This window comes from Phytophthora infestans, genomic scaffold (assembly GCF_000142945.1).
Source record: "Phytophthora infestans T30-4 supercont1.1 genomic scaffold, whole genome shotgun sequence".
NCBI lineage: Eukaryota > Oomycota > Peronosporomycetes > Peronosporales > Peronosporaceae > Phytophthora > Phytophthora infestans.
The window spans coordinates 3,115,836-3,130,014 of NW_003303758.1; the positions used below are offsets into that span (position 1 = coordinate 3,115,836).

The window sequence follows — 14,179 nt, forward strand, 5'->3', positions numbered from 1 at the left end:
TGCCTCCATAGTCGTCATCCTTTCATCCAGCGCAATGAAGTCCAGAACTGAAACGCCGCGCCCCGTTGCACTTGTAACCAGGAGACTTCCTGCTTTTTACAAAAACAAAAACATGAGTTAAAGGTGCCGCTACAGAGATAAAGGTGCAACGTGGCGGGTAAAAGCAACTCAATTTAAAACGGCTTCTTACCGAGATGAAATCCCAAATTGTTTGTACCATACGTCCAATCCATGCAAAGGCTTTCACCCCAACGCTCAAAAGCTAGTTTCTGCACCGCAGTCTGGATCACAACTCCACTTGTCACATCATTTTGATCCCTGGGAACGAGAGTCTCGTGGTCGTCAAAACCCGCAAGTGTATCCAGCATACGGGATAGCTTGTTGTCCGCTGAAGTGCTTTTCAATACTCTGCGGACAATGTTGCGCGCTTGCTATGGTGCTACTTGGCGATCCAAGGCACCTGATAGAAACTCTTGTATCCGATGAGACTCAGTGTTGGCATCAGCAAGAAGCCCAACTTGCTCAAATACCAGACTATTTTCTGGAATTGATCCGGCACCAAAGTAGCTCGCGTAGATCGTCGCATTTGCGCGATGGTTGTGTGTCCAGGTCTGGGCAGTGATATTATGTTAGGTGATATTATGTTTCATCGTTGCGCATGCTAATGCTTACCCAGTTTCGTAAAACAACGCGCCAATCTTCATCCTGTCCTTCCTCTGCCATGTTCTTCACAGTAGCAGTAAAGCGAGCCTTGCATCCGGTGTATCGACTAGGAGTACTACGCTGACGTTTACTGCGAGATTTCTGCGGACAGCCATGAGTGCAGCTAAACACCTTGAAGCTGTGCTTCATCTTTAGAAGAACTTGAACACCGCTCAAATTACAAGCGTCATATCTACTCGTCAGTGTAAATTAAAATAACGTTATTAAAAAATAGACTCACGTATTGTGTTTCATCACGGTCCTAGTATCTCGGGCTCTGTACAACAAGAAATGATCGCGGCAGTATTCTTCAAAACGATCACTAAGCTCCTTCCACGACGAAAAAACAAGCATCGGCATCGGAGGAATCTTGTTCACAACGCCCACTCGAGACATCTCCATCGCCACTCGCTCTGGATACGATTCCGTGCGCCTAACTTGGGGTGTGCGGTCATGGTTGTGGTTCTGGACGTGCACATCCACGCCTTGGCCCTGGTCACCACAATGCCCTTCATCGCTTGATGGCAGAGACAAAGTATCCGCGACGCTTTCTCCGGCGCTACCACTAGTCTCCACGCAGGATCGACGTCTCCGACGTTTCTCCGGCCTTGTCACTCGCTGTGCCCGACTCTTTTTCCGCTTGGACGCTTGATTTCTTGGTCTATGATGTGCGCGAGGAGCTGAAACAAAGTTTACTCGCAATTAGTCACATCGCATGCAATGTCTTCAAATCTAGCGCATCGAGGGACGAGCCTCGCCCGTGGCGTCGTGCAGGAGTTGCATCTATTCGTAAAAATGATCGATAAAGTGAGGTTGGGTCAGAATTCTGCAAGCGCCAAATCAAGACTCATACCAATTTCGTCCAGAATGCCCTGCAAAGTGTCGCTCGAATCGCTCGCAGGCTCGAAGTCTTCGTCGCGGTCGTCGTCGTGGTCGTCGTCGCTGGAAGACGAGCTATGTTTGAATAGGTCGTCGAGATCGTTTATAAATGGCAACAACACGTGTCGGCAAACCTCAAATAAACCAAACAAGGTGCTTGATGTACGTATTGTCAGACATCGTTTGCGGAGTGCACTTCCAAGGGTCAGTTTCGCGCTGCAATCTTCTAGTGACGGGCGATTAACGTTCGCGGGAAAAGCGCGCGGAAACGTTCGCGCGATGGCTTCTGACGCGTGGCGCGTTTTCTCGAATGAGCTCCTAAAATCCAACGGCTACGATTTGTCGTAATAAGTTGAGCTTGTACTGAACGCGTCGGTTATTTTCGGCGAGCTTAAAATTTGACGGTAATTTTTACACACTCGAAAAATCAACGAAAACGTTAAGGGTGCTTTAACATTAAAACACCCTGTGTAAAGTTTTATTGAGCGGAGGTGTTCATTAAATGAATAATTTGCTAGGGATTTCTTGCTAGAGCTACGCGCATCTTTGCACACTAAAAAATAGACGGGATACCTGTAATATAATTACTCAGTTTTTAAGCATTTGCATCACCACACTTGAAGACGGTCATGGCTCTACGTTGTTCATCAAGAAAGACAACATTGTCATCGCCAGAGTTTCACTTTTTATCTCACAACTCGAATTAATTTATCAATTTCCAGATGTAAATATTGAAAAAAAAATCGAACTGGGTATTCCCTGTCCACAAACCGATATGGAATGCGTGAACGCTGTACCGGTACGTGGTCATCTTCATGCTCGCTGACCACCCGAATATAGGGGTCAAGTTAATGAAGTACCCTCGATCGAGTACCAGAGAACAGCTTGAGTAGAACTGCGGAGGGGCCGACGCAGCCATTGAACACAAGTTTTTCTCTGCTGCCACAGGAAGTTCCTCCTGTCAGGAATGAAGTTTGGTCATAGTGGACGCGGAGCGTTCGTGCTATATTTGTCAAGCTTCACGGTCTCGTCGTCTTCCTGGACTACCTTAACGGACTAGGTGAGATGGCGTTAGTTAAATCGTTAGATGGTAGCTACGCCTAGTGCGAGGTGCTCCATGAGGAATGAGGAATTTGGGGTTTGCGCTGAAGGGATCGAGGCGATCTATTTAAAGGCAATAGAGAACAGATAACTAAGGAGCAAGTATCCTAGTTTACGTTGGCGTGCTTTGAGAGTTCCAGCTCCCACATTGGTTAGTGTTTTTGTGTTCTCCCCAAGCTACTTCAGTCATAGTCAAGAGTCAAACGCACGGTGCTCCTCCGGATGATGCATCGAATTTAAGCCTGCTGCTGCTGTTAATGTTCTCTGACCGCTCACTGGTCTGTCAGGTGGTGGCTTCGGTCTGACCTCCGCGGATACAGATCTCACGAGCACGTACTTAGATGTCAACATGCAAGAGCAGACTCGCATGGAAACGTTGACAGATTCATTGAAGCGAGAAGAGCGACCACTGGGTTGCAGGACGAGAATATGGAGTTCTTCTCGGAAGTGGAGCAGGGGAGGTTGGTCCTAGGAGACACACTTATTCACATCGCTGTGAGACTCGGTTACGCAGATGTCCTAGACTTTATATTGCTCACCCATGACAGTAAAAAGGCCAGATACAGCAACGAGCACGATGAGTATTCCTGCTACAGGCCGCAATGCTGTTGCCACTAATTCAGTGGCGCCTCCTCCGCTACCACCACACACACCGCAACTTTAATGGTGATCTCATGCGAGATGTTACAGGCGAAAATTGCTCGTTTCAGTTGTTGCTTGCAACTGTTGACGATGTGCCCGAGGTGTTTGGATCGAGTTATCGTGACGAAGCAAAGTTCACTGTTTAGTGCGATCTCTGCGTCGTATCTGGCTGTTGTGAATGTTCGAAGGCTAACAAGAAGTCGCAGCACTGATTTCGAGTGTTGAACGATGTACGGACTTCAGACCAACTTTTGGTGGTCTTGTACGCCAATTTTCAAAGCAATAAAACAATTGCAAAAATTGTCTGACTATTAATACTACACAATTTATAAAAGCAATAATTGATTTGTTAAATAGGGGTTTGACCACGTACCGGTACAGCGTTCACGCATTCCAAATCGGTTTGCGGACAGGGAATACCCAGTTCGTTTTTTTTTCAATATTTACATCTGGAAATTGATAAATTAATTCGAGTTGGGAGATAAAAAGCGAAACTCTGGCGATGACATTGTTGACGCCATGCTCTTTCTTGATGAACAACGTAGAGCCACGACCGTCTTCAAGTGTGGTGATGCAAATGCCCAAAACTGAATAATTATATTACAGGTATCCCGTCTATTTTTGTGTGTGCGAAGATGCGCGTAGTTCTAGCAAGAAAACCCCAGCAAATACTTCATTTATTGAGCACCTCCGCTCAATAAAACTTTACACCGGTGTCCATAACTGAAAATAAATAATTAAAAAAAGTCAAACCTTACTTTATCATGGCATTGATCCGGTCGTTACAGATCGAAGTACTTGAAATTAAAGCAAAAACAATTTGATAAAATCACAAGGTTTGGAGCCTTGAGAAACGTCTTGACCAGGGGCACGTTTAAGGTACTAGAGTGGAGGGGCTTCAAAAGCGCGCACTTGAACATGTTTTTCTTCTGGACGGGTCCAACTCTTATCGAACTCCAACAAAACGTCGCGATCCTCAATGTGGCCCATCTTGAAGTTCAGATACTGAGACGGCTTGACCACAAAATAGATCACCACTTGTTTTATCTTCATTCTTGCCATATCCAGTTTGAGTAGCACTTCGTAAAAGAAGCGCATCTTGAAATCGTGCTTGTCTGATCGCGTGACTTGGATAAAGATGACCTTGCCTTTGTCCTTGTCAAAATGCACCGCATCGTAGCCTCCTTGGTTCCACGCCGTCGGCTGCAACCAACTCCGGTCGCCTTTTATTTGTCGATCTGATAGTACTTTAAATCGTTTCTTCGGATCGAAACGAAGAACATTTGCTTGAGGCAGAACGTCTCCGACTTCGTGGTCGCCGAATAGTTTCACCGCACGCTTTGGAACAGATGCCAAAAACAGCCACTCGAAGAGGTGGCCATCCACCGCAGGGTTGTTTGACCCATTAAGACGAGCCGCCAACTGCACAATGGTTTGCTCGTCACATTCTTCCGCAAAGAGAGAGGCCGCATACGAGCTCACGGGGAACCGAGCGTTACCATCGCCGTCAGGCTGCATCCCGTATAGCCTGTTGATTGCATCAGCGTGCAAATTGCCACCGCAGTATTTGACAAGATCTGACTTGTTCGCGGCAGATTGAACCCCAGTTTTCAGACAGCCCATCACTTCAATCGTAGGGTATTGAAACATGAACCGACATGATCCGCCAGCATAGTAGAACTTCAAATCAAGCGCATACTGCTTCTTGTCCTCCTCACTCCATTCTGCTTCAAAACCGTCGTCCTCATTCACTTCGTTGGGACTTGTTGCGTCCAACTTTGACGCGATCTTGTCATAAAAAGTCGGATCGGCAATGGCTGCGAGATAATCGTCTTGCGTCCAAGAATACATGAAAAACACGCGGGCGTCCTCCGCGTGAGCATCTTCCCTATTGAATTTACCAAGTGTGGCCATCGAGGAGCACACCAAAAGTCTCTCGTCCTCAACGAGACGCACATAAATTCGTCTCAAAAAAGCCTTGTGCTCGTCAACGGCTTTATACCCATCCACACAAATCAAGAGCTTTCTGCCGGGGACTCGAGGGAGCTCAAATGTCGTTAGGTCACCAATAAGCCAATATTTCTTGATTCCAAGTGCCAGACATGAGATACTAAGATATCCCAAATGAATCCAGACGACGTTCCATTCCTGGCGATCCAAAGAAGCCACAAAACTTAGCGTAGACACAGATTTGCCTGTGCCAGGTGGCCCAACAATGAATCCTCTTGCATTCTTAGCAATGACTTCATTTTTCACAAAGCCCCACAGATCGAGCACTTCACGGCGACAATACAGCATCAAGTCATCCGAGACTCTGTAGCCACACTTCTCGAGAAATGCAGCTGGCAGCGTCACATATTGCACCCCTTCGATTTTAATCTGAGGCACATCTTCGACCTTCTCAATTCGCGGCACACTTCCCGTATGTTGTCGTTTGTTTGGCAAAATATCAGCTGAGGATGGGAGTTCCACCAGCACATGAATCACTTCCTCTCCGAGGGCGAAATCTGGTCCAAACAGCCCCACCTTGTTGAGCTTCCATGACGGACGCATCTCCTTGTAATCATTGCTGATACTGCCTCGCAAGAATTTTTTCACATTACGGTCGTCCTTCAACCACGTGCCATCCGCTTTCCGCGCCAAATACAGCGTCAACACGGCTGGGAAAACCTCAACGCGGTTGCTGGCGACTCTGTATCTACTTACAATCTTCTCCTGCAGCGCCTCCACGTCTGCATTGTGATCGATGTCGACGGAGAAGACGCTCCCTTCGCCGTACACACCACAGCGAATATTCATCTTAGCGTGGAAAGTTCTCGAATGAGAAGCAACAAGCATTCATGCACCCACAGCGCCTTTTTAACCAATCCAATTACACCATCCCTGACTGCGGTACCGGCATTACATGTATTAGTATTGTGCCTTTCCAAAGTTTTGCTGGTCCTAAGCAAGGGTGGGTAGGGCTAAAGGTGGGATTTGAGGGTTGAATTGCTAAGCCAGGCCACTAAATAAAATGATTTTTTACCAATAACACTGTTTGATTTTGCCGACTATGATCCAATAATACTTGATTGTGGAGGCCCTACGTAAGGGCTCCGATTTGGTCTAAAGGGTACCTTTTAGCAAATTACGGGCTGAATGGCCAGTATTTGCCGGCCATTTACCGTATCCACAACAGATTGATTTTAAATCAAATATTGGGCTACTCATCAGACATACGCTGGCGAGGCAAGAGTATGTGAACAGGCTATTGCCTTTCTACAGCGGGCCAGATCAAATCGTGTTTGTCGATGAAACTTCAAAAGATGGAAGGTATTGTACAATATCAATTTTGTGATTGCTACATCTTACCTTGTTTATTTGTTGTATGGCATTGCTATGGTTTAGGTCCTCCCTGAGAAAACACGCGTGGTCCGGTCAAATATGTCTTTGATTGACATCGTCTTTTTTTTTCGTCAAAGGGTTAGGCTAAATTTTAGTCGGATGCACCCGATCAGATAGGAAGTCTATCGTAAGGTCCATCCTCCTACGTAGGACAATAAAACTGAGGGCGTTTTGGCAGAATAGCACAGTACCACTAGCCGAGAGCCGCCGCTTTGCGGCGGTAGTTTAGGTTTAATTATACCTGTTTTGGCCTTCCCGCCTCCGCTACGCTTCGGCCGGATAAGTATTACAAAACGCTAGGCCCCCTATGCGCCTCGATAAGTAATCTGGGTCAGCAACATGCTTAAGTAAGCTTCGTGTAATCGGCTGCCAGGTCGTAGCTCGTCGAGACACTCAGTCACTCTTACGTGGCGTCAATTACTTAGTGAGACTCTCAACGATTTCCGTATGTCGCGTTGCTTCCACCGCCGGTCTTGCCCTCGGCCAAGTGACAGTGTCCGGTGGCCACAGAGGTCGCCGCTCTACACACGCACCTACACTAACTTACACACGCACCGCAGCAACTTCTGAGTTCCTTGGTCTGGCAACTAGTGATGTTCCTCGGAGATCTATGCCAAGCCGCTCGATCGTTATCCCAGGGGCTTTTACACCAGGGGCTAACTCCACTACCCTATTCTTTTGGGGAAACTTCACGACGTTCCGGGCTGCTGATACCGACGACCCTACGGGGCTGCTTATACCCGTCTCTCTGTCACACTCCGATTTCCACCCTACTTATTCCGTCTCGTGACTCACTAACAACTGACTTGTTATTGCTTATCTCCTACAGGCACCAATACCGGCACCTTCTTCTTCTGCGTCTGCGCGAGCACTTGCCTGCTGCGCCGCAAATCTGGAACTGCCAGTCGCTCGCCTTGATCTCCATGCATGCGACACTTCGCCACCCCTTCATCCAGCAACCGCGACTTTTACCGAAAAGACCGCAGTGCAGGAACTTGTTCTGGGTACACCACCCAAAAGATCGTCCCCCAGTTGTTCGTACAGGGCTACTGACTTCTCGGGAGATCCCTCCCAGCTGCCTCACTTCGTCGCCCTCCTTTTGTTCGTTGGTACTCTCTGCTCTCTTGCTCGCTGTCCGTTGTCTCGCTCGTTCTCCTTCGTCATCGTGATCGTGGGTGACGTGAAGAGGCACCCAAGAGGATTTCAATCCTCTTACTCTTACCTGATTAAAAAAATTATTCTAATGATCCCGAATAAAGATTCTTACTTCACCCTCTTTATTATTGTTAGTTATCACTGTATTTTCAGCTTTCCCCCAAACCACCTGCACTTCAAATAACATTTATACAAACGCTGTGATGACTGGGGCAGTAGAGTGTTGGTCGCAGGATAGTGTAGGCCACTTGGAGAATGTAGATCTTGTAACTGTAGGTGCTGGTCTCGAGGCTTGGGGGGGGGGGTAGTTGGTATATTTAAGAGTGAATTCCTACTTCCAAATGCATGCCTTCATGTGCTCCTAGGCAAGCACAGGGGTTTCCTTCTCGTCTACTTGTTTTTGTATCCCTACCCTCGTGTCTTTTTGTTTTCTTCTTTTCTCTGTTTCCTTTGCTTTTCTTTTCTCTTATATGCATGTTTATTGGAACTAAATGTGCCGTCACTGTTGCTGTTGGCCTTGAATGCAACATTAGCAGCGACGTGCGGCCTCTGGCTGCGAGCATGCAAGCCGGAGGCGGGTATGACATCTCCCCCGGGCTGATCTCGCCTTGGCTGAATTTAAACCCTTCCAGGAGTTGACGCCAATGCGAAACGTGTTTGATATTCGCTTCGCGCTCCCAGGTTGCCTGATGTCTTAGCAACCCGTGCCACTACACGAGCCATTCTCGCTTGTGGCGTCTAGTCCTTCTCTTGATAAGACGTTCGATGATATAGAGCTCTTCTCCTGTCTCGTCGTCCAAGATTAACAGTACAGCTAATTGGGCGATTAAAAAACTCGGTAGTGTTTGTCTGACAATGAGACAATAACTCCACGTTGAACTTCGGATTGGGTCTCTTCATTGACAAAGGCAGTTTTAGCTTTGCCACGCTGTCGTTTATCATACGTTCAATCTCGAACGGACCGACTTTCTTCGCAGTTAAATCTGCCTTCTTTAGCTCCGTGTTCTTGTTGACGGTCTTGAGTGGTAAGGTCTTCGAATCAAGTAACACTATTTTGTACTCGTCACAAGTCCTTGGACAAGAATGTAGCCATCTGTTATGAGGATTCAACAACCCAAATCCTATAGCAACAGTTAGATATAAGGGGTAAACTCGGGCGTAGATTTCAAAACTGTGGTCAGAATTAGCTGATTCGCAGTCGTTTTTGCGCTACAAGACTATTTTAAAACTCTTTCCAGATGCCCCAGGTTTACGGGAAACTGGTTGCCTTTGAGGCGGTCATTTGATTGGGCAATTCCCATAACCACATGGATTTGCGCAAGAAAGTACAAGAAAGTACACAACTGAACAGAAGCAAATCCGATTACGATTGTAACGATTTGAGTGAACAAATATTTATTTAAACAGGCCCCTTATCCTAGGTCGTAATCACGCCTACTTCCGCGTTGAGTTCATATATAAAATAATAGAGGTTAATGTTAATTAGCTGATAAGGAACATGCACCTCTAAATTGCTGATGTGCACCTCAAACTTGGTCTCATTGTCGGCGCTGTAGGTGCTCGTCACAGTCGTAACAGTGCCGTGTGCTATCTGTAGACACTCAGCAACCAGATCCCGGGTTCGCTGCCCTCTAAAAAAGGCTATCTTCCTTGGCTTTGGACATAAAGTCAAAGCACCGTACTACGTAATCCTTCTGGCCTGGCGTCAGCTCTTGCTGCGAGGTGCTTGGCTCGGACATGCTAGAAAGGACGCGAATAGCTCACTAGATGCACGAGATGCTAAGGAACATTTACGTACTCTCCTTGTTCTATTTTGGTGCTAACTCGTAGAGTTTCGCCGATTCAAATGGCATGTTAAAATAATCTGGTCCAACGTTCAATGACGAGTACAATAGGTCACTTTCTTTGAACACCACTTGTCTGCGCTTGCGATCGTAATACTCTTTCTGTCTGTCTTGTGCTTCTTTCAAATTCTTCTGGACACGTTCTACGATCTCCTGTCGTTCCTTAGCAAAGTTCTTTGCGAACTCAGCGAGTGTAACGTCGTCTTCTTTACGCAACAGATCCTTCATCTCTTCTGCCACCACGTTACATGTAGAAACCTTGCGGCCTGTGTCGACTTCAAATGGATCCAATTTAGTCGCGTTTACCAATGTTGAATGAACATACTCAATTGTTCCGAGATGCTTCACACAATCATCTCCATGATACGACACCATGCATCTCAGTTCATCTTCGAGAACTAGGTTCTGACGCTCTGTCTGACCATCAGCTTGAGCTCGATGAGCCGTAGTCATACTCAGTTTGACACCCATCAGCGTCATTAGTGACTTCCAAAAGTCCGAATTAAACTTTGGATCTCGATCACCAATAGTCACTTGCGGTAAACCATGGTGCCTGACTACAGCATTAAAGAATACTTCAGCTGTGTCTTTCGCATCAGCAGTCATATAGGTCGGTGCATACTTCGGACGCTTAGACAACTTGTCTACAGCAGTGAAAGTAGCATCGTACCCTTCTGACGCTGGTAAACCCGCAATAAAGCCCATGGACACCACTTCCCAACATTCAAATGGTGCTGAAATTGGTATCAGCAGACCCTTCTTTCTCTGACTGCTGGACTTCCATCTTGCGCACGTTTCACAACTACGCACATACTCTCTGATATCTTGATCCATCGTTGGCCAATAGCACCACTGTGCTGCTTTTAGATACGTCAGTCTGCTTCCCGGATGCGCGGATGTTTTGCCATCGTGGAACTCTGTTATGACATCCGTGCGAAGCTTCTTGGACTTGGGCACACACAATCTGTAGACAGATTCTCCTTGCTTCTGTTTGAGGAACAGAAGACCATTATGCTTTACGAACTTTTCGTTGTCTGTCCCCTTCGACCACTGATGCTTGAATACAGGGTCGGACTCGTAGCCTTGTTGAAACTCTTTCTTCGTCTCTGATCCCAAGTGAGATGAGCCGAAATGGTAATCGACGGTGTTGATTTGCTGCTGCGGTACACCAATAGGACGACTCTCCCCCTGCAAATCGACATCGTCGAGTAACATGTGTAAACCATCGGCTGATAGATGACGGATCATTGATGCTTGAACCATATGATCATGAGTCTGTGATGCCATCTTGGCACATTCTTCATCACAGTCATGGATTGCATAGGTCACCTCCGGTAACGGCGGTTCTTTATCCTCTTCCGTATCCAGTCCATCCGGTGGAGGACGAGATGGTGTATCTGCAACTACATTCGCTTTTCCCCTAACATGGTGCAACGTGAACGTAAACTGTGTAAAATGCGTGAGGAACCTGGCCATCTTTGGTGACACATGTGGATGATGCAACATCCAGGAACATGTTGAATTGTCCGTATACACGTCAAATGGACGGCCATGTAGGTAGTGTCGCCACTTCTCCGTAACCACTTTAATAGCTAGGAGCTCTTTATCATGCGTCGGCCAGCCTCTTTCATGTCGATCCAACTTCTTGGAGTAGAACGCAACTGGATGATCTTCATCGCCATATTTCTGCGATTAAACCCCTCCAATGCACTCTCCAGACGCATCTGTTGTTACAATGAACGGTCGCTCAACGTCTGGTAGCTTAAGCGTAGGTGCCTGTTGCAGCGAAACCTTGAGATGTAAATAGACTTCTTTCACGTTCTTAGACCACAACCACGGCGTGTCTTTCTTTGTTAATTCCCTCAACGGACGCGCAATCTTTGTGAAATCGCATATAAATCGACGATAGCCTGCTAAATCCAGAAAACTCAATAGCTCCTTTCTGTTCGTCGGGGTTGGGTACTTCGCAATTGCCTCAGTCTTCCGTGGGTCTTCACTTACGCCTGCTTCAGACACCACGTGTCCTAAGAATGCCACTTCTGATTGTCCAAACGAGCACTTAGAAAGACGAGCGTATATTTTCTCTCGGCGCAACACTTCACAGAATGCACGCAGATGCTCTACATGCTCTTCCATAGTCTTGGAAAAGATGCAGATATCATTCAAGTACACAACGAAAAAATCGAACTTGTCGAACAGTGTACGCATCAAACGTGACCATGTTTCTGGCATTCCTGCCACTCCCATAGGTGCTACACACCATTGGTACGTCTCCTTGTGCGTGTGGAACGCTGTGTAGGGTCGGCTTGATTTTACCACAATCATTTGATGACACCCTTGCGCAAGATCGATCAAACTGTAAACGACACATCCCACCATTTGGTCGAATAAATCTTCGATCAAAGGCAGCGGAATATTTGCAATAACCGTCACAAGGATAAGATGTCGGTAATCAAAGACCCATCGTAGCGGAAAACTTCGTATTCCTGCTACGTAGCCGGTCTGCTCTCTTGTGCATCCTCCCTGTTACTGGATCCTTCTTCAAAATTGCAAAGATGCTCGAAACCCACGGGGAATTCGATACTTCGATCCAACCTTTCTTCAATTTGGCCTTGACAAACTCTTCGAACGCATCCTGTTCCATTTTTAGCAAACGAAACGGTGCGCGGTTACTCGGCTGAGCTCCTTTCTTTAGCGTAATGTCAAAGTTGACTGACCGCGACGGTGGTAAACCGTCTGGCATTTGTTCAGGGAACACATCCTTGAACTCGTCAGCAACTACCTTCCGAATAGGTTCAGGGATTGCTTCGACGTCTGCTACACGTTGAACCTTAACGCGGAACACTTGTTCGTACTCTCCAGACTTTATTTTGTCTGAGAGCTCTGGTCGATCAACATCGTTAAGCTGGAACTTCTCTGGGATCGGAACTTCGTGTGTTTGCCAGTTTATTTGAGGATTCAAGTCCTCAAACCAGGGTTTCCCAAAACTAACATCATGATAATCTGGCAACTTCCATTCCACGAACTCCATCGCTGTAAATAAATAACCATCCATGCTCACTGGTGCTTCAACGTGCTTGACATCCGTGGTTGAGTCAATGTACCATCAAAGCGTTGCGTCTGTAATCTTCTGGACAGTAGCACGTTACTCGCCATCCCTGGCTTAATCATGTTCGTGCTAGCACCTGTGTCCAGCAAGATTCGGACCTCCCTGCCGTTGATACGGCCTTCCTTGGTAAACAATTACTCTTCTGTTCCGACTTTACAGCGTTGACTTTCATAGCCACCTTCGGTTGGTCGCGGTTCAGGTGTTTCCAGATTCTCTGCGGATTGCATCGCATGCTTTTCCGCTTTTGCTTCAGAATGCATCGCATGCACACCTGTGACGTCTAATGGCGGTGCTCCACACAAGCCAGTCTATTCTGACGTCTCTTCTGTAGCGCTATAGGTTGCTTCTACCTTCTTTCGGATGTATTTCACGGTCTCCAGACCACATCTGCTTCGTCTTTGACGTCAGCTACATTCATCGTTACACGATCCATGACGTCAGTATCCACTTGGTCGTCATCTTCGAGAACCATGTTCATTCTCGGCTTTTCGCGACGTTGGCCATTATTCGCGTTGTTGTACCACGTGTTGTTGTATCGCGTCGCATTCCTTCTGGCCCCAAACGTCTGTTGCTGCTGCATCGGACATCGTCGAGCCCGATGTGCGGCACTCCCGCACCTGAAACATAAGTTTCGGCGCATGCACGCTTCCCTCGATGGCACCCTCACGTTGTCGATCTCCATCGACACTGGTCCATCGTTCTGATTCTTCGATCGTTTGCTATCGTACGACCGATACCTTGGTTTATCGCGGGCGCTATCCGAACATCCTCGATTCGCGTGAGACCGATCATAGTCGAGCGCTACTGTAATAGCGTCGGTCAACGTTGCACTCCTACTGTACTGGACTTCTTTGCGGATACTTGACAACAATCCACGCAAGAAATACATGATCTTGTCCAGCTCACTCATTTCCTTGGCTTGAGTGATTAAGTGCCTGAACTTGATGATATAATCAGACAAGCCCTTGCAATGACGCTCCTTCAAATCGTTCATCTGCAGCTTGTGATGTGACTTGATTACCCGTAGGCAACACTTAGTCACAAACACGTGATCACACGGATGTGACACGTAACCGAATGAAAGGCCTCCCCTGGTCTTGATGTTAAAGTCGTACGGCGATGAGCCCTCTCTCCCGGAAGTGCTACCAAATGTGAAATTCCTACTTCCAAATGCATGCCTTCATGTGCTCCTAGGCAAGCACAGGGGTTTCCTTCTTGTCTACTTGTTTTTGTATTCCTACCCTCGTGTCTTTTTGTTTCTTCTTTCTCTGTTCCTGAACTTTTCTCTTATATGCATGTTTATTGGAGCTAAATGTGCCGTCACTGCTGCTGTTGGGCCTTGAAGGCACCATTAGCAGCGACG

General features: G+C 47.1%; 1 protein-coding gene across 1 annotated transcript; it reads right to left on the reverse strand.

Annotated features, from left to right (window-relative positions):
- Positions 1 to 4,206: 4,206 nt before the first annotated feature.
- Positions 4,207 to 6,133, reverse strand: PITG_00601 (crinkler (CRN) family protein, putative; the record flags this gene model as incomplete). The annotated part of the gene is made up of 1 exon (XM_002909140.1): positions 4,207 to 6,133. One exon carries the CDS (start codon positions 6,121 to 6,123, stop codon positions 4,207 to 4,209), a length of 1,917 nt encoding a protein of 638 aa, XP_002909186.1.
- Positions 6,134 to 14,179: the final 8,046 nt, after the last annotated feature.